General features: G+C 49.0%; 1 protein-coding gene across 2 annotated transcripts in view; it reads left to right on the plus strand.

The window, feature by feature from the left end:
* The first annotated feature begins 10,384 nt into the window (after positions 1-10,384).
* FRZB (frizzled related protein) overlaps positions 10,385-26,334 on the plus strand; it is a 33,876-nt gene continuing 17,926 nt past the window's right edge. Inside the window, exons 1-2 of one of the 2 annotated variants that reach the window (XM_080972778.1) lie at positions 10,385-11,630; positions 23,006-23,053. In XM_080972778.1, the coding sequence (XP_080828904.1) occupies positions 11,162-11,630; positions 23,006-23,053 (517 nt within the window). In that variant the 5' untranslated portion in view covers positions 10,385-11,161. The remainder of the gene's footprint in view (positions 11,631-23,005; positions 23,054-26,334) is intronic. The other variant, XM_080972779.1, reaches the window with a different exon arrangement.

The raw sequence follows: 26,334 nt of genomic DNA on the forward strand, positions 1-26,334 counted from the left end.
TCAGCACCTGCACATGCGCAAACTCGATTTTCGGCATTGCGGAAACGAGTCCCTGCACCGCGCTGCGCCAGTTTAGTACAGCGCGAGCAGGCGGCTCAGTTCGGGGGCGGATCGGGGGCCGGTCAAATGACCACTGATCACCCAAGGCCAGTGAAATTAAATCAGTGGCCTAGCGTGGGTTGCCAGCACATGGGGCAAGGCAAGTATTGTGCCTCCTTAACCCATGGACCGTTATCACAGGTAACAAGAGGTTGTGCCATGGAACAAACACCATGGAGTGTGCGCATGCTGCTCTCCCCCTGAGAGAGGTGTTCACAAATGCCAACACAATTGCGTAAAAACACGGAAACAAAACTACATATGTCATACCTTCCAACATTTTCCCGATGAAAACAGGGACGTCACATTCCATGATGATAATTTTGCCATTTATACTCCACACATCTTACTGGGTTGCCCCAGCCACTCTGGGCGGCTTCCAACATATATAAAAACAGAATAAAACATTAAACTTAAAAAAAAACAACCTTTCCCTATACAAGATTGCCTTCAGACGGCTTTGGGGGGTCGGATAATTCCACACCATCCAATATTTTTCCAATGAAAATATGGACATCCTAAGGAAAAGCGTGACATTCCAGGATCAAATCAGAAACTGGAACAGCTTCCCTAAATCAGGGATGTCCCTAGAAAATAGGGAGACACTTGGAGGGTCTGCATATGTATTTAAATACAATTATTCTGGACCTTAGGTGGGTGACTGTGAAGAGCCTACATATTACAGTGGTACCTCGGGTTACAGACGCTTCAGGTTATAGACTCCAGTAACCCAGAAACAGTACCTCGGGTTCAGATCTTTGCTTCAGGATGAGAACAGAAATCATGCAGCAGCAGCAGGAGGCCCCATTAGCTAAAGTGGTACCTCAGGTTAAGAACAGTTTCAGGTTAAGAACAGACCTCCAGAACGAATTAAGTTCTTAACCCAAGGTACCACTTTACTGGAAATGGAGAAATGCAATTCTACAAATAGACATACTGCAAAATTTTGCTCAGTTCTCACATTGTGTTGAATTATTGACAAATTGAGAAAAGGGATTTTTACTGCAGTATCACGGCAGACAGATAACCATCTGGCGAAGTCGAATTAATTATCCTGCTGTACTAGCCACAGATAATTAAGGTGAGCTGAAGTTTGTTTAGAAACTGCTGAGGTGTTAGCCAGAGTACAAATTGACACTGTCCCTAAGCTGTGTTGACTCTGCACTGCTAGTAGAAAGCACTTACTGTGGGGCTAAGGTAAACAGATTGGTTAAGTATACACGGGGAGCTGATCTACATGGTGAAAAGAGCCATTTAACCACAATTTAGAAGCCAATATACTTTTTTTTTTTTTTTTTTTTGTAAGGCTGAGGAATTTCATCTGGTGTAGGTGCAACTCCAGAGTAAGTTTTAAGGACATAACCATATACCAGGAATGGAGAACCTTTTCCAGCCAACATTCTCCCATGGACAATGCTTCGAGGGCCAAATGCAATTTTTTTGGTGTGGAGCCACAGGCAAAAGTTGGGGAAACAAGGGATCTAAGTCTTACCTTTATACAGTAGGCCACACATTCCAGACGTGCAAAGTTTGGAAGTTTGCAAACACACTCACCTGTACCTACCTCTGTCTCCACCTTGTTGGGGCATGCGCACACCTAACTGAGGTATCCATGAATGGTGGTGGAAGGACGTGGAAGGCAGGACCTAATCATTGATGGTGGTTGTAGATCAGACATAACAACAACAGCAACATCATCATCATCATCATATTATTTATACCCTGCTCATCTGGCTGGGTTTCCCCAGCCACTCTGCGTGGCTCCCAACAAAGTATTAAAAACATCATAAAACATAAAACATGAAATTAAACTTCCCTAAATAGGGCTGCCTTCAGATGTCTTCTAAAAGTCAGATAGAGATAGCTGTTTATTTCCTTGAAATCTGATGGGAGGGCAGGCACCACTAGCAAGAAGGCCCTCTGCCTGGTTCCCTGTAACCTCACTTCTCACAGTGAGAGAACCACTGGAAGGCCCTCGGAGCTGGACCTCAGTGTCCAGGCTGAATGATGGTGGTGGAGACGCTCCTTCAGGTACACTGGGCTGCGGCCGTTAGGGCTTTAAAGGTCAGCACCAACACTTAATTGTGCTCAGAAACATCCTGGGAGCCAATATAGGTCTTTCAGGACTGGTGTTATATGGGCTCGGTGGCCACTCCCAGTCACCAGTCTAGTTGTTACATTCTGGCTTAATTGTAGTTTCTGGATCACCTTCAAAGGTAGCCCCACATAAAGCGCATCGCAGTAGTCCAAGTGGGAGATAGCTAGGTATCTCACATGTGCTCTATGGCCATTCCCTTCATATTCAGATATGTAAAAACACTTTGTAAATATGGCAACACTGTTACTGCATTGCAAAGCAGAAAAGCTTTACTAGCTAACATCCAGAGCCTGATAAAAATCCTGGAGCAACCATGAACTTGATGGCAGTGAACTTGCATCTCCTCAAAAACAACCTTGGATAATATCAAACTATAACATGCCCATCTGATTTGCTGTTGATGTGGGATGGGATGGCTGTTTGGTTTTTGCACACGCGCACACACAAAATCAACAGATGTTTGTGGAAGTTGAATCCCAGTAAAACATTCTCTTCGGGGCTGTGATTTAAACATTCCTGCCAAGTGTCAGCCTGGGGTGAGTTTTTACAACCATTTGTATTAGCAGATCTATAATGGATTCGCAGACAGATTTCTTGCAGTCCTGTCTTCTTCCCACTTGCCGTAAGTTCTCTGCAAAACCCACAGTAAGTCTTTAATTGGAAACCAGGTTTGCAGTTTGAGTCTTGGCAGATAGAGAGGTGGAATACAGAAAGCAACACAGAAAGCTTGTGAAGGGAAGATAAAGCCAATCTCATCCCTTCAAAACAAGACTGAAAAATACCACATCCAGGCCCATAATAAGCAAGCCACCACCTGGGTCCCACTACTGACACTTGCTCAAAGATATTCCCACAATGCACTGGTGTGACACCACATGGGGGCATTATGGAAAATTTCAATAGCAGCTTCCAGACCCTGCTGTCCTGTGCTGTTCAGAGCACCGGTGTTGTCTGCTACCTCTAAGAAATCTGACAAAGACTCACCTGCAAAAGGGGGAGGGGGAACACACACCAAAGCTTATTTTACCAAGGGTCTCTGCAAACTGAACGCTAGCCATGATTAGATCAGCTAGGTCCATTTAAAGCAATATAATAACTCCCTCAATGTAAAGTGTCTTTAAGGCTCCTGAAACCTGTGGGCTTGAATGCTGCTTCACTCTCTGATTTATATAAAATGGTTTCAGAATGTGTAAATGATAGGGCTGATGCTTTTTTTAGTTGATTAAGAGGTGAAATCACTCAAAAAAGCATTCTGATCAGCTAAAGAAGTGCTTTGGAGTAATTGGGACATACATTTTAAAAACAGTTCTTATTAATATTTTAAAAAAATACTAGCACATAGTAAAAACTATGGATTGCAAGAGACTCCTTGTCTCTCACACAGGAGATTGTTGGTATGCCTCTTCAAAGATGGTTCTTGACGCAGTGCCTACCTGAGTCTTCTCTTAAAAAACAACAGCATGCCTTAAACAACAACAAAAACCTTGTCTTATTTGTGCCCAAATTTATGCAATTTAATATATTAATAGCACAGTAATTTAATTCAATATATTAAAGGCCACATCTGCCCAAACTTTTAAAGCACTGTTGTGCTACTTTAACACCCATGTCATGGGAATTGTAAGAGAGCCCTATTCCTCTTAAGAGAGCTACAGTTTTCAGAATGGCTGAACACTCAGTCTTGTGAACTCTGGGAATTGTAGCTGTGACTTGGGAAGAGGGGATCTCCTAACTGTACTCTTTAACAAGCTACAGTCCCCTTGATGCTTTGGGGGAAGCCATGACTGTTAAAGTGGTGTAACAGAGCTTTCAATGTAGGGTGCAGCTTAATTTTCCTTGTCCCTGTTAATTATCTTCCCCACCAGCAGTCATGGGCGTAGCCAGGATTTATTTTAGGGGAGTGGCTGGCTTGATGTTGGGGGACAGAACTGAGTTACCTGCAATGCAAATAGTCAGTTTGTTAAGTATTTTTATTTATTCCAGTTCCAGTTCATCAATATCAGGCCTGGAACTGGAAGAAGAAAGAAATGATCTCCTTGAATCAGTGGATTGATAACATGATAACATAATTGTTATGTACTGAGTTGAATAGGATCCAAACTGTAGCAGTCTGATTGGTCCTAGAACAATAGGATCCAAAAGGCAGCAGTCTGATTGGTCCTAGAACAATAGGATTCAGAATGCAGCAGTCTGATTGGTCCTAGAACAATGCAGCAGTATGATTGGTTGGCAGAAACCACCCAATCCTGCTCCAGATAGAAGTGAATCCACAACCTGATTGGCTTACAGTAGAATTCCAGAATTAGCCAATCATGTGCAGCCCATTGTGTAAATAATGTATATAAAGCAGATACTGTGAGGGGACATTCATTCATTCCTCCTCACCACTATGAGCTGAATAAAGAGCATGAAATCACTTTGCGACTCTGAGTATATTTCACTGGCGACGAGAATGGGATCCCGCTGAGCTGACTGCCACACACAGCACCGCAGCACCGCCAACTGCCGCACCGCTGCCTCGCACCGTGTATCCAGGCTTCAGCTCCGGGGCACAAGGAACTCAGAATGGCAGCCAACAGCAGCTTCTCGCCATTCAACCCAGCATCTGGAGACTGGGAAGCGTACGCCTCCCGTTTCACCTTCCTCCTAGAAGCCAAAGGGGTCACCGACGAAGAAGACGCCAAGAAGAGGGCGATATTCTTCAGCGTCTGCGGAGAGGAGACGTTTGAAATCGCCCGGGCTCTCCTTGCGCCTGAAGACGTCGCTACTGTTCCATACAAAACAATAATGGAACAGCTGAAGGGGCACTTTTCGCCGCAGCCCTCAGTGGTGGCTCGTCGAAATGCCTTCTACGCAAAGCGGCAAGCCCCTGGGGAAACCATAACTGGGTTTGTGACCTCTCTCCGCCAAGCCGCCTGGTTCTGCAACTTCTCAGAGCTGGAGAACATGCTTCGTGACCGCCTCGTCGGTGGCCTGAAGGATGAGAAGCTGCAACGGCGCCTCTACGCTAAGAAGGACCTAACGTTCCAGGTCGCTCTGGAGGAGGCCCTGGCAACAGAAGCTGCCGAGAGGTCGACCCAAGAGGCACGGCCGAGCCTGCCATCCCAACCGAGGGTCCACCATGAAGACCTCACCGACGACTCAGGATCTGACAGGGAGGAGGTGCACCGAGTACAGCAGCGCACTCAAGCAGCGCACAGACCACAGCTGCCTCGACGAGAAGGAGGGAACTGCGCAAGCTGCGGGGAGAGTCACGAGAGGAGGACCTGCCGTTTCCGCAACGCAGAGTGCAGGCAGTGCAGAAAATCGGGACACATCGCCCGGGTGTGTCGGGCTCGGCCCACCCGACACCAGGCATCAGATGACCAATCCAAGAGCCCCAGGTCCCGGGGCCCAACGCACCAAGGCAACTCGACGGAGCTCACGGACTTCCAGGTATACCAGTTGCCCCACCCCAACGTAGAGAAAATTTATGTAGAGGTACAGATAGAGGGGGCCCCATGCCGCATGGAGCTTGACACGGGTTCAACTCTATCCATAATCTCGGCAAGGACCTTAAGGAAACTGTGTCCCACTGGGGGTCCCAAACTCAGGCCAGCCCCATTCACCCTCCGGGACTTCCAGAAACGTAAGGTCCCCACAATGGGGGTGGGGACCTTCAGGGTGCAATACCGAGGGCGGACGCGGCAACTGGACTTGCTTGTGGTCAAGGGCCCCTACATTAGCTTACTGGGATTGGCATGGTTTGGACCACTGGGGCTAGCTGTCACCGGGGTGAACCACACTAGCTTACAAGTGGACGTGGACGCCATATGCAAGGAATTTCCAGGGGTTTTCGATGGGAAATTGGGACAGTATACGGGCCCCCCCATTGCGCTACAGCTTGACCCCGCAGTACGACCGGTCAGGCTCAAGGCCCGCCGGGTCCCGTTCGCCTTGAAACCCCGTATAGACGAGGAATTGGACCGACTCGTAGAGCAAGGAGTGCTGGAGCCGGTGCCTAATGCTCCCTGGGAAACCCCAATCGTCACACCCGTCAAGCCTAATGGTTCGGTCCGCATCTGCGCAGACTACAAATGTACCATAAACAAGGCCCTCACGGCCCACGCATACCCAGTGCCAGTGGTCAGCCATGTCCTTGCCACCCTGGCTGGGTCGAAAATTTTTGGCAAGCTGGACTTGGCCCAAGCATATCAACAGCTGCCAGTAGATGAGGCCACAGCAGAGGCACAGACGATTGTGACGTACAGAGGAGCGTTCAGGGTAAAGCGGCTGCAATTCGGTGTCAGCGTGGCACCAGGCATATTCCAGAATATAATGGACTCTCTCCTTAAAGGGATTCCTGGCGTCACCCCCTTCTTCGATGATGTGTTGATTGCCGGCCCCACACCAGAGGAGTTTGAGGACCGCCTCCGCACCGTTCTGCACCGTTTCCAGACGGCGGGTCTCAAGGTGAAGCGGGAAAAATGTCTACTAGGAGTGCCTCAGGTGGACTTTCTGGGATTTATGGTGGACGCAGAAGGGGTCCACCCGACTGGGGACAAGGTACGGGCCATTTGTGATGCCCCAGCGCCCAAGAGCAAGACTGAACTTCAGGCCTTCTTGGGACTATTGAACTTTTACCATTCCTTCCTTCCCCACAAGGCGGCGGTAGCGGAGCCCCTACACAGACTCCTGGACAAGCGGGCCCCTTGGGTGTGGGGCCAGCGCCAGGAGGCCGCATTCCAGGCAGTCAAGGACTTGCTTGTCTCAAACTCGGTCTTGGCATACTTCGACGAGAGGCTGCCGGTGGTGCTAGCATGCGACGCCTCACCCTATGGCATTGGAGCTGTCCTGGGGCACCAACTCCCGGATGGAAGAGAGGTACCGGTGGCGTACTTTTCCCAGACACTCAACACAACCGAGCGGAACTACTCGCAAATCGACAAGGAGGGTCTGGCAATCGTAAAGGGAGTAAAAAAATTCCATGATTTCTTGTACGGGCAGCCCTTCACCGTGGTGACTGACCACAAGCCGTTGCTTGGCTTGTTTGCCCCCGAAAAGCAGACCCCCCAAGTGCTGTCTCCTCGCGTCCTCAGGTGGTCAATTTTCCTTGCCAGCTACCAGTATGCACTGATTCACCGACCTGGGAAGGCGATGGGCCATGCGGACGCCCTCAGCAGGCTACCACTACCGGAAACAGGCCCTGACCCAGCACCTGCACAAGAGGTTATGAGCCTGGAGCTGCTTCCCGACCGCCCCATTCAGGCACAAGAAGTTGCACACCATTCCAAGAAAGGTAGGGTCATCTCCCGGGTCCTGGACTGGGTGTGGAGGGGATGGCCCAGCAGCAGCCCCGGGCCAGAATTCGCCGGCTACACAACCCGCAAACATGAACTGTCGGCCCACAAGGGGTGCCTGTTATGGGGAAGCAGAGTCGTTGTTCCCCAGCCCCTCTGCAAAAGGGTCCTCACAGCCCTACACGAGACACATCCAGGGGTAGTAAGAATGAAGGCCCTTGCCAGGAGTTATGTGTGGTGGCCGGGGATCGATGGAGAGATAGAGGCCTGGGTCAAACACTGCCAGGCCTGCCAAGAATCCCGCCCAGATCCCCCAAGGGCCCCAGTCCAGTCCTGGGAGTCCGCCCGAGCACCATGGTCACGCCTGCATGTGGATTTCGCTGGCCCCTTTCAGGGGAAAACATTCTTCATAGTGGTGGACTCCTACACCAAATGGCTGGAAGTCGCACTGGTACCGTCCACTTCCACGTCCGCAGCCATCCGGGTACTACGCAGGCTGTTTGCAACCCACGGGCTCCCTGACACTCTCGTCTCAGACAACGGGACTGCATTTACGTCAGGAGAATTCCAAACCTTCACAGCGCAGAACGCCATCCGCCACATCCGTTCGGCGCCGTTCCACCCTGCCACCAATGGCCAAGCAGAACGCATGGTGCGGACCACCAAGGACACCCTTCGCCGCATGACGCAAGGGGACTGGGAGTACCGCCTTGCCACATTCCTTCTAGCACAGCACAGCACCCCCAGCTCAACGACTGGCCGGAGCCCCGCTGAACTACTAATGGGTCGGCGCCTTGCAATCAGATTGGACCGCCTTCACCCCGATAGAGCTCAGGATGAGGTAGTGGTGGGGGAAGGCAGGAACCCCCGGACCTTCGAGGCCCAGGACCCAGTGTACGCAAAGAATTTTGGGGCAGGCCCAGCATGGGTACCCGCCACAATCACCAGGGTCACTGGCCCCGTGTCGTACGAGGTGCTAACGGATGGGGGGCAATGCTGGCGCCGCCACTGCGACCAGATACGGCGACGATTCCCGGGAGAAAACCAGGAGGAGGACAGGTCAGAGGAGTCCCAAGGGAACAGCGGGGCAGTGAGGCCCATAGAGCAGGAGGGGCCAGCAGGAGAGGCAGAATCAGTAAATACAGAGAGGACCCGTGAGGCCGAAAGGACACCGGAACCAGAACCACGACTGAGCGAGCCGGTTGCACCAGACCAAACAGCCGCATCACAGCCAGCATCCTTGGAACACGAGCCAGAACCCGGAGCCCGGACCAGGGAACACCCCAGGCCACAACGCACACGTAGGCCGCCGGCATACCTTGAGGACTATGAATGCGACCTCCCGGGCAGGACTGGAACTTAGAGGGGAGGGGTGTTATGTACTGAGTTGAATAGGATCCAAACTGTAGCAGTCTGATTGGTCCTAGAACAATAGGATCCAAAAGGCAGCAGTCTGATTGGTCCTAGAACAATAGGATTCAGAATGCAGCAGTCTGATTGGTCCTAGAACAATGCAGCAGTATGATTGGTTGGCAGAAACCACCCAATCCTGCTCCAGATAGAAGTGAATCCACAACCTGATTGGCTTACAGTAGAATTCCAGAATTAGCCAATCATGTGCAGCCCATTGTGTAAATAATGTATATAAAGCAGATACTGTGAGGGGACATTCATTCATTCCTCCTCACCACTATGAGCTGAATAAAGAGCATGAAATCACTTTGCGACTCTGAGTATATTTCAATAATAAAGAATGTATGGGTTAGGATATTTTTTATATATAGTCATATATATTTTTTCCCCTTTACACACTCTTTGTATCACTTTATAATTGAAAATTTCTCAATAAAATATCAATAACAAAACGCATTTTTATTTATTTACTTGATTTAGGGGGGCAGCTGCCCGCCCCCGCTATGCCCATGCCAGCAGCTAGGAACTCCTCTTGCACATCTCAAGGGAAGCAGAACTATCTACATTTTTCTATCTATCCATCCTTCCATCCCCTTCTAACTTTTTCCTGCAAGTCAAATCAATGAGCACTGTGTATTATCGTGGGCGCTTTGGGAAAGACGCAGCAGAGGGAGAGCAGAGGGTATCAGTTTCCTCTGGGCCGGATCAGCTGGGAGAGAAAGAACCGGCAGAAAACAAAGGCATATTTTAAGGGGAGAGAGAGCAAAGGTGATTTCCTGTTATGTTGTCTCTCCCGGAGAGTTTTGCCGCCGTCCGATGAATAGTTTCAAACTGCTCCCCCAACCGCTCCGCCTCGGGGGGGGGGGGTGGTGGTGGTGGTGTGTGTGTGTGTGTGTGTGTGTGTGTGTGTGTGTATCTGCCATGGAGCGGGACACTGGTGCTCCCCTAGGTCATTGCATTCTCTGCCATGCCCTGAAAAGGAGATTAGCTGGAAGCTGGAAAGAGGGGTGGGGGTGGGCTGGGGTGAATTGCTGCTGGTGAGCGAAGATCTGCTTTCTATTTTCTCCCCTAGATTAAATGCATCTGGATCCACGTGGAAAGAGCTTCCTTTGGCCACTGCGGAGCAAGTTTTCCCAGAGATATTTAGGGGGGGGGGGGGAGAAGCGGGGATACAGCCAGGACAATGAAAAGCCTCTTTTCTTGCAGAGAGGGCAGCTGCGGCAGACTTAAGCCAGAAAGAGAGAGCTCCCTTTATTTCAGTTGCTGGAGAAAGAAAACAGAAAGTTCAAACAGGATTGTTTAAGCAGAGATGGGAGATCAACACCTCGCCGTCGTTGTTTTTCATTTAGGGATATTTATGGGGAAAGGAAAGCGCGCGCGAGCACGCGCTGCTTTTTAAAATAAAAAAATGGTTTTTGGAAATCCAGCCTGTTCTCTGCCCCCCCCCCCCCGCCTTTTAGATTTATGATCCTTCGACGGTGTGGGTGTCCCGTCCGCCACCTCGGAGAGCCAATCCCTTCACAAGGATCACCTTTATTTTATTTTCTGGCAGCCGGAGGCAGAAACGAGAAAGCAACAGATGGAGAGGAGCGCGCGCCTGCAACTTTCCAAGGGGATAAGCAGAAGAGCCAGGGGTGGGAGACGACAAACAGTGACTTATAACTGATGGGAGTGGATGCGAGCCTCAGGTCATGCAGTTCCTCGCTCCTTCTCGTCTTCCACCCCCCCAACAACCTCTTTCCTCCCTTGCAAAGGAACAGAGAGGCGGCGGAGAGGGGTGGGACCAGGAGCGCGCGGCGCAGAAAGAGGAGGAGCCGGGGCTCCTTGGCTAGGAGGTGGAAAGTGAAAAAGGGGCTGATTCCACCAGCCGCACACAAGCGAAGCCGGTCTCGCCTGTGCAGCCAGCAGCCCGAGCCGAGATCGACCAGCAGCGCGATTTCTCTCTCCTCCAAAACTTTTTCTTGGGCGACGTCTCCAAGTCCCTCTGCGCGCCGCTCCAAAGTCGCCTTCCTTCCCGATGTAGAGAAGAGGAGCGCCCACCCCTTGTACCAGCCAGTTCCCTCCGATTTCCACAACCCCCCCTACCTCAACCCGGACTTTTGCAAGAGGGGTCGACCTGGTCCCCGAGGGAGAGAAGGGGGCGGACCCCGGAGGAGTCCCTCCGCCGCGCGGGGTCAGGAAGGAGAGCTCTCTCGGCGGCGCGAGGGTCTTGCCCCGGAGGGGGGCGCCGCCGCGGACGTCTCCGCCGTCGGGCTCCTCCTCGGCGAGGGCGATGGTGGCGCTGCTGCTGCCGCCGCCCGCCTTGCTGGCCGCCCTGGGCGGGCTGTTGGCGAGCTGGGCGCCGCCGCCGGCCGCGGGCGCGTCGTGCGAGCCGGTGCGCATCCCGCTGTGCAAGTCGTTGCCCTGGAACATGACCAAGATGCCCAACCACCTGCACCACAGCACGCAGGCCAACGCCATCCTGGCCATGGAGCAGTTCGAGGGCTTGCTGGGCATCCACTGCAGCGCCGACCTGCTCTTCTTCCTGTGCGCCATGTACGCGCCCATCTGCACCATCGACTTCCAGCACGAGCCCATCAAGCCCTGCAAATCCGTCTGCGAGAGGGCCCGCGCCGGCTGCGAGCCCGTGCTCGTCAAGTACGGCCACGCGTGGCCCGAAAGCCTGGCCTGCGAAGAGCTGCCCGTCTACGACCGAGGCGTCTGCATCTCCCCGGAGGCCATCGTCACGGCCGAGGGATCCGGTGAGTGACGCGCCCGACGCCACTGCCATTTCCGCCCCGCCGGCCTGACCTCCCCCCCCCATCCACCCCACCTCCCAGAACACACTTACACACACTTCCAAGACGCCCCCATGATCTCTGCCCCCTACCTTAAACCTTCTGGCACTCCCTTCCCCAGCAACTCCCATCAGAGGCGCCCTCCAAAAATTGTGCACTCCAACTCCTATCAGCCCCAACCAGCGTGGCCAGTGGTCCAGGAGGATGGGAGTTGGCATTCCAGCACGAATCTGGAAGAGAAACAGGATCCCTTGTGCTGCATGATCCTGCAGCAGATCTTGAAGTTTCTGAAGCCCCCTAATCTTCTCCTAGGATCATCTAACCAATACCGCCTTGAGTATTGTGAAATAGAAAGGCAGTTTACAAATTAAAAGTGATGATGATGATGATGATGATACGCTCAAGTTTTTCTGGGTCCACCAATGCGCCCCACACCTGGGCAGAAGCTTGTCTTACTGCATCCTTCCAGCATCCACTATTTGCATATTTCCCCCTCTCCACTTAGCCATCACTCTCCTTCATTCAAAGTAAGCCGGGCCAATCCTTCCAGTTTCCATGTCCACTTACCCAAAATTTAAACAGCTTGTTGCGCAATTCCAACAACAAAAAATCTCAGTGAGGCCTGCTAACCTTGCCCATTTCAGATTTCTCTCCCCCCCCCCCCTTCAGTAATCCAATTTGATCCCAGAAAACTCAAGTCAAAAGCACTGTGGAATCAGCCATCTTTCCTCACCTGCTCCCCCAGTGCTCTTATCTTCTTCTGGTCCCCTGGAATGTGTAGCTTCCTGTTCTGAGATGGCTGCATCATAGATGTCCACCTCCTGCTTATAACCATTGCTGCTCACCTTACCTGATTTTGGCAAACCACAGCTCTCAACATTTCTGAAACCCTCCGGCTTTCATCACCTGAGACAGTCCTCGCTCATACCGTTCCATACTCATTCCCCCTCTGCAGTGGAGGCTGGTTCATCTGTGCTGGTGGGGCACTGCCCCACCAACCTTTCAGCCTGCCTCACCCAGCCTGCACCTTCCTGCTGGTAGGGTAGTGGCCCTGGTTGTCAGATTGCCTTCCTCCTTAATCTCAGTGTTGCCCTTGTAGAACTCAGCAGGGAGGAGGATGGGGACAGTTGACTCTGGCGCCACCTACTGTTAGGTTCCCAGCCTTTGGCCTACCACTCCCAATGGGCACCAGCCAACAACGCAGCCTCTCTGGTTTCAAATGATTAAGAAGTCAGCCAGCCTCCTTTAGTTCCTCACGTTCTCTCCTTCCATCTGTGTTATCACCGAAGGTTGTTATTCAGGGGTGTCACTTATTCATTCCAAAGGTTGAAAGTTTGCTTCTTTAAGCGGTTGATTTGTTCAATTTTGAAAGAGGTGGTTTACAAAAGGTGATTAAAAACAACGAGTCCAGCAAAAGCCGTTTAAAACCCCAGCTGTTGCTTTAAAACAGTATTGCAACCATCACACCAATACAGTTCACCTGTTCCTAAAACCTATCAGCCTCTCCCCAAAGCCTTGAGTGAAAAGAAGTGTCTGAAGATGCTGCCGGAAACTGAGTTAGTGCGGGCAACAACCATGCCTCCGGGGGGGGGGGGGAATTCACACGTAGAAGGAAACGGGGCTATCACAAATAAGGCCCTGCCCTCGTGTCACCATGCAATGGGCTTCTGCTGTTGGTGGGGCCAGGAGCAGGCCTCCCCAGCGAATCTCAAATCCTGGGCCAGCACAGGCAAATCTTTTCAGGAGTGGGGTTTCCATTATATTCTGTGGAAAGAACTTTTGGGGTTAGATCAAGGGGCCATATAGCACAGCATCAATCATGAACTAAATCTCTCTTATAAAAGCCCTCCTGCATAGGGAATGCGCTCTAACTAACCCCTTGATCATTTTCACTACCCTTTCCCACACATTTTCCAGCTCTAGATATCCTGTCTAATACTACCAGTATATAGCCAGACAAATCGATGTTCCTCAGAATAAAAAACACCTAGCAATCTTCATCACTTGTAGTCAATGTTCAGTCTCATTCCTTTTGATGCCCATACATTCCTTGTACTTTCTCTCTAGGATCGAGTTGACAGAAATCATATGGCAAAATTGTTCTTAGACTGACTCACTTCAGACCACATCATGGGGATCATATAACTGAATGCCCTCTTATAGTGAACAGCAAACAATTTCCCTTCGTATAGAATACTAGATGCCAAGGGGAGAAAGTGCTAGACTTTTCATTGTGCAGGTTTTTCTATGTGGGGGTTTGTTCTACGTCAGGTATAGGAAATTGGATCTGGCTGGTGGGCAAGATCCTGACACGTCCCCCCCATCTTTGGACCACTTTTTACATATGGCCCGGGCTGCCCATCTGTCAGTCACCTGGCTTTACCATGGCATTAGATCAGGCAAACTCAGCCCTCCAGATATTTTGAGACTACAATTCCCATCATCCCTGACCATTGGTCCTGTTAGCTAGGGATGATGGGAGTTGTAGTCCCAAAACATCTGGAGGGCTGAGTTTGCCTATGCCTGCATTAGATTAAGACAGAGGGTTTCAACCTTTTTGAGCCCATGGCGCTTTGACCAACTACTTTCTTTCTCTGGTACCCCTGTGGGGCTCAGGAGCCCAGTTACGTCAGCTCTTGCCTGCAGAACCAGCAGCTCCTCACCCCTCTTTGAACACCCTCCCTTGCGGAGCATTCCCTCAGGCTCCTCTCCTCTCCTTAAGAGTCCTCTGGGCAGCTGCTACCACTGTCCCTGGTCTCTGAGCTGCCGCCTCACCCCAAAGAGAGGTGCCTCCTCATGCCAAGGGGCCTGGGAAGATGATGCCCCCCAGCCTTAGTGGCCTGATGGAAAAAGAAGCATGAGAGGGCATCAGAGGAGGGAGGGAAGGAAAGAAAGAGGGACAGAGGCCAGTGTTGCCCACAGCACCCCTGACCATCACTCAAGGCACCCCAGGGTGCCATGGCACACCGGTTGAAAACCACTGGATTAAGTGTTTCTTTTTGCAGCCCACCTTGAATGCAAGACCCACTACAGAGGAAGATCCCTGTAGCTGGACCCAGCAGCTGCTGGTCAGCTGATGGCAACGCCTGCTTTTCACAGCGACCGGTTCCACTTGGACCAAACCAGTCCCCGTGGTGCTTGCATTTAGCACCAAGTTTAAAAGGTGCCAAAGGAAAAGTTTGGAGCACACTCTGAGGCTCCCGGTTGCTTTTTTGCAGCCATTGCCTTTTACCTGCCCCACAGCTGACAACACATGTGATTTGGGGGGGGGGGAAACAGACTCCTGGGCCAAATTAGATGTTCCCTTACCTTTGCTTTACATTGTGGGGGACCCTTAACAAATGTGACACTCTAGCCCTCTTCAGGAGTTTTTATTTCTGATCAGGGAATTCCTCGTGTTGTCTTGGTGGGGTCCTTGCTGTCCTCCAGGAGTTTGAGACATGGGAAGCCTCCTCTGCTCCTGGAGGTGTCACAAGTGCTGCAGAACTTGCAGAAATCAGGGTTTTGCACCATGTGGTGAGTCTACATGGGTAGAAGCAGACTCCTCACTTCTAATGGTGGACCTTCAGCTCACAGTGGTGGCAGATCTGGGGGTTGGAGCTGATGGGCTCATTCCTGCACCAGCCCCACCACACATGTCTAAAATTCCCAGATTACAAGAATTCCCAAAGACTGCTTCTGTTTGCAGGTTGAAGTGGTTGCACCCAAGAAGTCACAGCACTTCCATATTTTGTCACATTCCGTTCCCAGCTCGCCCCTTCCTGATGTTTTCTCTAGTCTCAAATCCTTTCCTAAACTCAGGAAATCATTGAGGATCTAAGCTCACAGACTGTTAAGGTAAAGGTAAAGGTACCCCTGCCCGTACGGACCAGTCTTGCCAGACTCTAGGGTTGTGCGCTCATCTCACTCTATAGGCCGAGAGCCAGCGCTGTCCGCAGACACTTCTGGGTCACGTGGCCAGCGTGGCAAGCTGCATCTGGCGAGCCAGCGCAGCACACGGAACACCGTTTACCTTCCCGCTGGTAAGCGGTACCTATTTATCTACTTGCACTTGGGGGTGCTTTTGAACTGCTAGGTTGGCAGGCGCTGGGACCGAACGACGGGAGCGCACCCCACCGCGGGGATTCGAACCGCTGACCATGCGATCGGAAAGTCCTAGGCGCTGAGGTTTTACCCACAGCGCCACCTGCGTCCCTCACAGACTGTTAGATAGACTCAAAACAGAATGTCTATGGAATCCAAAGGTGGCTTTTCACCACCAATTATTAACCTACTGCTTAGAGGGCTGAAACGGATGATAACTATAAATACATGTAATGCTCCCCAGAAGCCTTTTCGAACCCCGCCAGGGGCAAAACAAACAAACAAAAAACAGTTGGGGGAGGGGTAATTTGAAACAGAAATATGGTGAGGGCGTGCAGGAAGGGGTTAAGTACTCTCCCTCCCCCCTTGTGATTTCTCTGCTTCTCACCATTCCAAGCAGGACTGATTGTAAAGAAAAAGAAAAGGTGGCTGGGGTTGAATTGTGCAAGTTTCATGCAACATCTTGTTTGACCCTTGAGCTAATGGTGGCAAAATCCTAGAATAGTTTATTTTTGTTAGCGTCTCACTGGCATGAAACCCCATCCCCTTTTTATACATTGTGGGAAGGAGAGACCTGTAGCCTTACTTCAGGGGGAAATATAATAATAATAATAATAATAATAATAATAATAATAATAATAATTTTAATAAAGACCAGTGCTGGAAATGGGAAAGTAATTTGCAGAATTATGCAAAGAAACAAAACAGGGAAAATGGTGTTGTTGTTTTAAAAAGGTCAAACATTGCTATAGGGGAGAGGAGTAAGTGCTATTTTGTGGAACAAGGAGTTGTGCTGCTTATAAGAAATTGCGCTATGAGTACTATCAAACAAGTAGGCATCAAATAAACCTATGCAACCTCTCCTGCTGAGAGCCAGTATGGTGAAATGGTCAGAGTGTCAGATTAGGACTGCTCAACCACGTGGTGTCCATGGACCAATCACTATCTGTCAGCTATCTTCTTACAGGGTTGTTGTGATTCTAAAAGGGGCACTGTGCTGAGCTCCTTGGAAAAATAGCTTGATAGGAATTCAACAATTAAGTAAAGTAAAATCTAGTATTGCCATTGATGTGTTAGCTGAGAGGAAAGTCCTGTTGGATTTCTAGGGGAAATCACGTAAATTTCCTGTAACCAAAGTGCTAAACTCAAGGATGTATCTGCGCAGTTAATTTGGGGAGCAAATCACCTGGGAAGGTTCTAATCTCATCCTCCCACAACTGCTGCGTAAATTGAGATGACTTTATTTCCCACTAGCACAATGTGGCTCAGGGCAGAAGCCCCGTGAGTTGCACTGTGAAGACCCAGAGACAGGATTGTCCCAAAGGAAGGAAACTTCTTCTTCATGCAACCCAGTCTCACTTTTCTGTATAACTTCCTGCACTTGGTGGCTGTGATGTTGATGCCACAAGAGCAGACATTGACAGGCATGACCGTTGTGTTACTATGGCAGGAACAGCAGCAATGGGATGGGCAAGAATTCTCACTTCCCTCTGATCTCTTGCAGAATTCTCACTTCTCTCACACAGAATTCTCACTTCCCTCTGATCTCTTGCAGAATTCTCACTTCTCTCACACAGAATTCTCGCTTCCCTCTGATCTCTTGCAGAATTCTCATTTCTCTCACGCAGAATTCTGGCTTCCCTCTGATCTCTTGCAGAATTCTCACTTCTCTCACACAGAATTCTCGCTTCCCTCTGATCTCTTGCAGAATGCTCACTTCTCTCACGCAGAATTCTCACTTCCCTCTGATCTCTTGCAGAATTCTCATTTCTCTCACGCAGAATTCTGGCTTCCCTCTGATCTCTTGCAGAATGCTCACTTCTCTCATGCAGAATTCTGGCTTCCCTCTGATCTCTTGCAGAATTCTCACTTCTCTCATGCAGAATTCTCGCTTCCCTCTGATCTCTTGCAGAATTCTCACTTCTCTCATGCAGAATTCTCGCTTCCCTCTGATCTCTTGCAGAATGCTCACTTCTCTCACGCAGAATTCTCACTTCCCTCTGATCTCTTGCAGAATTCTCACTTCTCTCACACAGAATTCTCGCTTCCCTTTGATCTCTTGCAGAATTCTCACTTCTCTCATGCAGAATTCTTGCTTCCCTCTGATCTCTCACAGCAGAGCAGTCTCCTAAGATCTTGCCATCAGATGCAATTCAATCGGATTAACCATCTTGATGTCCCTCTCTATCAAAGGAATGGCATTCACCCTCTGCTTCCTTGTCTTTTGGTGGTGGCAGCATTGGCATCCTTTGATTTCACTGGCTCTTCCAGCAAACAGGTTCTCCCTAGATGGTGGAAGGATGTCACCGGAAAAGAAAGCACTGGGATTAAATTACAAAAGTGGGCAATAAAAAATTATGGGGTTGAAGACATGCAGATTAATTTGACCAAGTTTTGTTGTGGTGGAAAGATTATTAACCTTTTTAATTGTCAAAGCAATAATGAGGTCGTATATTTATGATGGTGATTGTCACTGTAAGGCTTTGAGAAATCTGTTGAGTTTTGCAGGCTCAGTCCAGTGTATCTGGCCTTTTTCATAGCTAGTAAAGAAGGCTGTTAACTATTTTGGGCCCGCCTTCAGATATTCATCTTTTCCATTTTCCAAACCTGTACATGGTGTTTTGTTTTTGTTTTTTTAAACAGGCTTCTTAATTCAACAGGGATGAGAGATCTTCTGAATCAAGGGGGGGGGGGGCTTCCAGACTGCATGCAGATCTTGCAAATACAGGGCTCTGAAAGGCCCCAGGGACATGTGGAATAGACACATGAAGGTATATGGGATGAGCACATATAATGTGGGCCTTCATATGGTCAGGTGATGAAAAGGAGCAGCACAGATGGGAAGAGTCAAAAAAAGCAGAAGTTGTGGATGAGGGTTGTCCTTTTACAGCTGGTCCTTTTACAGCTCATGCCTTCATTGTGATAGTTCGTTCTCTGCCCCCTTGAACTGCAAAATGCCTGTTGGCTCCACGCTAGTTTGCTCTTGCATAGCTTATATCAGGGATAACCAGCTAGGTGTCCTCTGGATGTTGTTCAACACCAATTCATAGCTGTCAACTTTTCCCTTTTCTTGTGAGGAATCCTATTTGGAATAAGGGAATTTCCCTTAATAAAAGGGAAATGTTGACAGCTATGCACCAATTTCCCTGAGCCCCAGCCAACCTGTCTATTGGTTAAAGATGATTTTATGTATTTATTTTATGTAAAATCATTTATAAACCTCAAAATCACCAAGTAGTGTGCATGAATACAAGCATGGAAACAATAGAACAGAGCCATAAAAACAGCAACAGTCAGAGGGCCACCATGTTTGCTACCCCTGATATCCTGCAGTGTTGGATTCAGACCCATTTAAAACATCAGTCATTGCTGATTTGTCAAAACGTCCACCGTTCCTCTGCTTTTGGCTCAGCAGAGCAGCTTTACTTGGTCCCCATCTCCCTCCTCAGTCTAATTCCAACTCCTCCTTCTCTCTTTGCCTTGTACTTTGACATCTGCTCTTCAAGCTCCAGCCATTCTAAACCTAACTCCCCGGGTCTGTCTGTAGACAGAGTACAGACTGTTGTTGCAGCTGTCTTGGGCTGATACCTGCTGGGAAGGTTTCAGCGCAAGTGGTTTTGAGTGCCCAAGCAAGGAGGGAGCTAGTGAATGTCTCATATTGAGGTTTTTGCAAACATCTTCCTCCCGTCATGTGGAGATGCTTCCCAGCGCTCCTGAAAAACAAGATCTGCACTGAAACCAGCCTTGGCAGAGCCTGCAGCCATTTAAGAGCAGTCGCATTCAAAAGCGCAGAGAAGTCGTTTTCTGTCAAATTGCCCCAAAGTTACCTATTACGAAGGACCAGAAGGAGCACAATGGTTTCATTGAATGATTCCAGCCTGAAATCCATGAAGACTTTCTTTCACTGAATGGGAACATGATGACATTCTAAATTCTGATTAAAAAAATTAAACAAACACGCCAGCCACTATGTAGAAGTCATCTCTCTCTGTCTCCCACTCCACCCACTTTCCCCCAAGGAATATAATTCTGCCTTCTAAAAGTAGAATAAAACATTTCTATTCTAGTTAGTTGCTAATTTGGATCTGGTTTCTGGAGTTGAGAATGTTGTCTGCACAGAGTAACCAGGGGTGTAAAGGTGAAAGGTAAAGGTATAGGACCCCTGGATGGTTAAGTCCAGTCAAAGGGGACTATGGGGTGCGGCGCTCATTTCGCTTTCAGACTAAGGGAGCTGGTGTTTGTCCACAGACAGCTTTCTGGGTCATGTGGCCAGCATGACTAAACTGCTTCTGGTGCAACGGGACACCGTGACAGAAACCAGAGTGCACGGAAACGCCGTTTACCTTCCCGCCGCAGCAGTACCTAATTATCTACTTGCACTGGTGTGCTTTTGAACTGCTACGTTGGCAGGAACTGGGACAAAGCAATGGGAGCTCACTCCATCATGGGGATTCGAACTGCCGACCTTCTGATAGGCAAGCCCAAGAGGCTCAGTGGTTTAGACCACAGTGACACCCGCATTTCACTTGAGATGTAGGCTGAAGTGCCTAGAGGAAGGAGATCAGTGTATAAGCATTTTTGGCCACAAATCCTGGTCAGCCTGATGTATCCGATGTATCATTCAGCATTGGCAGAATCTGGGGGAGCAGTGTGTGATGCCAGATGAGGCCACAGTCCCAGGGGCTCATTACATGAGTCTGGCATTTACTGCTACATTATGAGGTAAAGGACTGGAGGAAGAAAAATAATAATCATACAGCTTACATTGGTTAGGGGCCACCATATCGTTGGTTCATGAGTTTCCTGAGGAGGGCACAGCTCAGCATCATGGCGCATGTTTTGTGTGCAAAAAGGTCCTTGGTTCAAACCCTGCCAGCAAGGTTGGGCAAGACCTGAAACCCTTGAGCAGGGGCATAGCGTGGGGAGGGCCAGGGGGGCCATAGCCTTGGGTGCTCGATTTTTAGGGGGCACAAGCCAGGTGCCCCCATGCAGGGATCTCCGTTTCACCCTGCCTGTTCCAAGTCTCTGGGCCCCAGAGCCTGGCCTAGCCTCACCGCCCCGTCTCCAGCTCCCTCGCTGAATGACCGCCCATTGGGGATGGGGGGGATTCACCTACCAAGAGCCACATTGGCCAACTGGACTCCTCCCTGTGTGGGTGGGTGGGCCAGCAGGCTGCGCAGCACAGTCCCACTTGGCTCCAGTGGGTGAGGGCTGGGCTGGAGCACAGGCTCCCCGAACGCTCAGCACCCCACATGAGTGCACCCGGCAGTGTTGACGGCGAGGACTGGGCTAGCAGATGCTCGAAAAGGATGCAGTGCCGCTGCCCTTGAGAGCCACTTGAGACTTCTGAATCCGGTGATGCTTTTGTTTTTCTCTCTACTTTTTTCTTTTCTCATGCTCAGTCTTTACTAATGTAGCAGTTAATGCTCTGGCTGCTGATTCCGAGTTTTAGACAAAGTGCAATATACACACATACACATGTTCAAGCAGCCTCATTGCTTGGGAATTCTACGAAAAATCAGTGCATTTTTGAAAAGTCAGGGGCAGATTTAAGGGAGTATGACCCATTCGGTCACGCTGGGTGCAGAGCTTCGGGGGCACCACAACTATGATGTGGAATGGAAGGCGGGAGGCAAGGGGGCATCACTTAAATTTGAGACCCCAAGGTCCGCCACTGGAAAAGTTCAGTCAATTCTTTTCTTTCAATTGTATCCAATTGTATCCAAGCTTAGATGGAAACTTGCTCCTTGATCTCAGGAACCAGTGTACACATTTGGGTGATGAGCTCTTTAGGTGTCCAAATGCATAGTGAACAAACAAGTTTCCAAAACGTCTAGGGCAAAATTCAACTAACAAGTCCGTCAGCCGAAGTCCTGTGCAAGGACCTCTGCTTGCGCAATTGGGTTTCCCCCCTCTCAACCCTTTGTGACCCCACAAATGGCTTGGGGGAGTTCAGGAGAACCCCTAGAATAGTGCATGGGGGAGAGTAGAGGAGGGGTTGTTCTTGCTGGCAATTTGAAATTCTTGTCCTGATAGAATGATCGCCATTGCACAATACTGAATTCCTCCCTTAGTAGATATAATAGTAAAAATATATATCTATATCTCACATGCTGAAACACTGTAAACAGTGGCTGCATTGTAAATGTGGAATACATTAAGTAGCATACTTTTTCCTAAGCAGAATACTTCCTGAAATACTTTAGGGAAAAAATTGAAATGTGGCATTGTGTCTTCTACCCATTTATATCAGATAATCTGCAACAAGTTAACAATTTTGTTACGTGCAGCTTCAACATTTAATTCACTGACCAACAGACAGTGCAACAAAAGCTTTATTTGATTAACTGGTGTGCAATTTTAATTGTAAATGAACATTTCAACTAATAGGGTAGCAAAGTTTGTTTTTTGGTTTATTTTGGTTCTGATGTACTGTTGTCATAGGGAAGGAAACTGAAAATATCAAGAATGGTCCTTTCTTCTAGCAATGAGAGGAAACCTTTGACTAATTGTGCTGCACACGGCAACTTAGACTTCAGGATCTCAAAGAAGACGCTTGTATTTTTGTGATATGCAGATATATTTAAACTTACTTGATGGGGTGATTTACCATTTAAATGAAAGTTGATTAATGAACATGTTTTAGCTGGCTGATAGCCCTAGGTTGGTTGGTTTTGAATACTGTTTTGTGATTTTTTGTCGCTGGTGTTGAGAGCCAAAGCTCACCTGTGTAAAATCCGAAATAAACAGGCCCTGGTCACCTGCTTCCAAAAAGGAGTAGACAGACTGCTGGAACTGACCTTATCTATATAAGCATTTCTCCATGTGTGTGGTGGGAGATAGAGGGCATGCTCACCACTGCCATAAGTCACGGATACGTGTTTAAAAACAAATAGGTTTGCTTCAGCTTTTTAACACCTCATCTTTTTCTTGCTTCTGTTAAAAAGAATGGCTCTGATCCAACTCTGCACACAAGCTAGGCTGCCCAGTTGTCAAGAGCAGCACCCAAAAGTGCTCTGAGTGTGCAGCCAACTCCATTGGCCACCAGGAGACCTGGGATCATATGCTTGGTCCCTGATTTTAAGCCATTGTCTACATATAGGGAGCCCCCTCCATCCCCCCCCCACATTAATACAGTCTTCGTTATTTTCTAATATTTAGTGTATTAAAATTGGAGCATTTTGATGTGGCTGTGTTGACATAATCCAATATTAAAAATACTAACATTTCTTTACATATTTAACAATTCATGCCAGATTTCCCTATGGAGTCTAATAATGGCAACTGTAGAGGCGCCGGCAATGGTGAGTACATTTTATCTAATCATTTCTTCTTTTTCTTATAAAATCATAGAATGGTAGAGTTGGGAGCCAGTGTGGTGTAGTGGTTAAGAGCGGTGGACTCGTAATCTGGGGAACCGGGTTCTCGTCTCCGCTCCTCCACATGCAGCTGCTGGGTGACCTTGGGCCAGTCACACTTCTTTGAAGTCTCTCAGCCTCACTCACCTCACAGAGTGTTAGTTGTGGGGGAGGAGGGAAAGGAGATTGTTAGCCACTTTGAGACTCCTTAAAGGGAGTGAAAGGCGGGATATCAAGTCCAAACTCCTCCTCCTCCTCCTTGGAAGGGGTCGCAAGGGTCCAACCCCCTGCAATGCAGGAATCCTTCACCCAATGTGGCACTCGAACCCACAACCCTGAGATTAAGGGGTCTCATGCTCGACCAATTGAGCTATCTGTCTTGAGAGCAGATCTTAACAATGCAGTGATGCAATAGCGTCTTGATGTGTCACGACAGTGACGTGTTAATGCCATGATGTGTCGTGATCATGTCATGACAGCAACATGATGGCTGGAGGGGTGGGGATGGTCCTTTGATTGTTTCTGCCCACAGAGCCAGACAGGCAACAAGAAAGATATCTGGAGATTTAAGAAAACAGCAAAACCTTAGAGGCGCTGAATGCAAGTGAACTCTATCCTTCATGTGTCAAAGAGCCAGGGCATTAATGAAATGCAGCTGCTGAATGGAGGTTTATGGGTAGTTCTTGCTTTATCAGGGTCCTGCAAATCTACTGTCCACACGGCTAATCTCCATGTCTCTCCCGACACAAAATCCCTTTCCCCATCAACTTGAGAGCACTCTTGGGGAGTGAGGGTTATTTGTACAGATGTGCAGAAGGACAACTTCCACTTCTGTTCGGTGTAATGTGTGAAAAAGCCTCAATGTGACGTTGAAATGTGGGAGGGAAGACATGGGTGGTGTCCACAAATCATGGCTCTCTGTTCAGTTGAGCTTACATGTGTGCTGTGATACTTTCCCTGGGTGGGACAGTGGAAGTGCTTGATACTGAGTCCATCTTAATCAGTATCTTCTACACCTCTGGAGGCTTGGAGGGCAATAGATGGCAGAGGACTTGCATGGATACAAACAGGCCCCATGGCAATTGATGCACAGATAGTTATTTCTTGCCTGGGATGATGAGCAGTTCCATTATTCCTCACAGAAGTTACGCCTGTGCATCTTTTGCAGATGAAAGCCCTGTGGGACCTCTTAGAGGACCATGGAAGCCCCCTCACCCTGCAGGCCAAGGTGGAGGTCGAATGCAAGTATGAGTTAAAGTTGGGTTCTGCTCAAATTTGGGCTAGGGGTTGCCATATTAGGATTGCCTAGCATTCAAATATGTACACTATCCTTTACTGAAATGGCATCAGGACTCCCTTGAAAGTTGTATTTTATGCTATGTGCCTTGCCCCGTCTAAGAGTAAAATTATACAAATTGCTTTCTGTGATGGAAGTGATGTAAAGAAGCTTTTAAAACCTTGTAGTTGAAGTGTTTTTCCTGAGGTTCATTTTTTAGAAATTAGGTTCTTTCTTGGACAAAGCTGGGTTTTAGCCTGCCTGTGGAACTATTGTAAAGGAGAGTAGTGATAGTATCCAGTACTGTATGGGATTCCCTAAAGCTAATCTCTATTTACAGCAAGTTCATCTTGAAATATCAAGATGTCTCAAGTTTTTGAAGCCATTCTCTCTCCAGCACCTACCAGAGCTCACCCTCAATTTCCCTGCCAGTAAATCCTCCTCTTATCTTCCTTGTTCCATCATGCCTGAGTGGCTGTGGGCCAAAGTCCAGTGCCCCTTCCCCAAACCAGGATATATTCTACTGTCCTGATTGTATAAAAAACATACAACACTGGAAAATATGGAAACAACGAGGAGAAGTAGGACTGAGATGTGAAGATCCAGACCATGGGGAGCATCAAAAAATCAATAATTATAATTTGGACTATAATTTGGTCTTTTTTATTTTAGTTTTTTTTAATTTAAATTGGAGTATTATGGTTGGATATATTAATCAGATTTTTTTATTGGAAAATCAATAAAAATGATTAAAAAACAACAACCACCACATTTTATAAAGGTTTTATAAAGTTGGTGGTCCTGTGGCCTTTTGGGGCTGCAACTCAAGTAGTGTGTGACAGAATGTCCCTCTGCAAAGTGGACGGCCACCTTCCTTTTTGCTCCCGCTATTTCATTGCTTCTTTTTTTTGCCTAGCTTACTTTTCTGCCAGCCTGCCCCTTTTTGCAGTGATTTTGGACAAGGTATCCCCCCACATCAAGAGCACTGCAGGGAGAAATGTATAAATTTGTCTTTTACTTAGTTTAGTGGCAGTGCAAAATGCTCCCAGTTCAATCCCTGGCACCTCCAGGTAAATGGATCATAGAATCACAGAACTGTAGAGTTGGAAGGGACCCCAAGGGCCATCTAGTCCAACCCCCACCCCCAATGAAGGAATCACTGGCCTGGATTCAGCATTTTCTTATCACCAGCAAAAGGGCCATTGTGCTAGCATAAGGGTAAGAATGGAACACGGGTGGCGCTGTGGGTTAAACCACAGAGCCTAGGACTTGCCGATCAGAAGGCTGGCGGTTCGAATCCCCGCGACGGGGTGAGCTCCCGTTGCTTGGTCCCTGCTCCTGCCAACCTAGCAGTTCGAAAGCACGTCAAAGTGCAAATAGATAAATAGGTACTGCTCCGGTGTGAAGGTAAACGGTGTTTCCGTGTACTGCTCTGGTTCGCTGTGCTGCTCTGAGTCATGCTGGCCACATGACCTGGAAGCTGTACGCCAGCTCCCTCAGCCAATAAAGTGAGATGAGCGCCACAACCCCAGAGTCGATTACGACTGGACCTAATGGTCAGGGGTCCCTTTACCGAAGGGTAAGAATAATGGTTGTGCAGTGTGAAATCTGATGCAACCGTTGCACTAGAAGCAGTGGCGTGGCGTGGCGGGTGCAGGGGGGGCGGCTGCACCGGGCGCAACATCTGGGGGGGGCGCGCTCGCACTCGCAGCTCTCTGCCCCTACCTGGCTCACTCACTCTCTCTCATTGCAGTGCTGGCTGTGCGAATCCAATCCGAGCCGCCGGGTCGCCGCCCACTGTGGGGGGGGGGTGCCAGGCGTGCAATGCGGGTTAGGGGGCGCAAATCCACGGGTTAGGGGGCACAAATTACTTGCCTTGCCCCAGGTGCTGACAACCCACGCTACGCCACTGACTAGAAGAAGCTTGTTGTGCAACAGGAAGTACTAGTAT

This window comes from Podarcis pityusensis, assembly GCF_964106645.2.
Source record: "Podarcis pityusensis genome assembly, chromosome: 1".
In the NCBI taxonomy this organism is placed as follows: Eukaryota; Metazoa; Chordata; class Lepidosauria; order Squamata; family Lacertidae; genus Podarcis; species Podarcis pityusensis.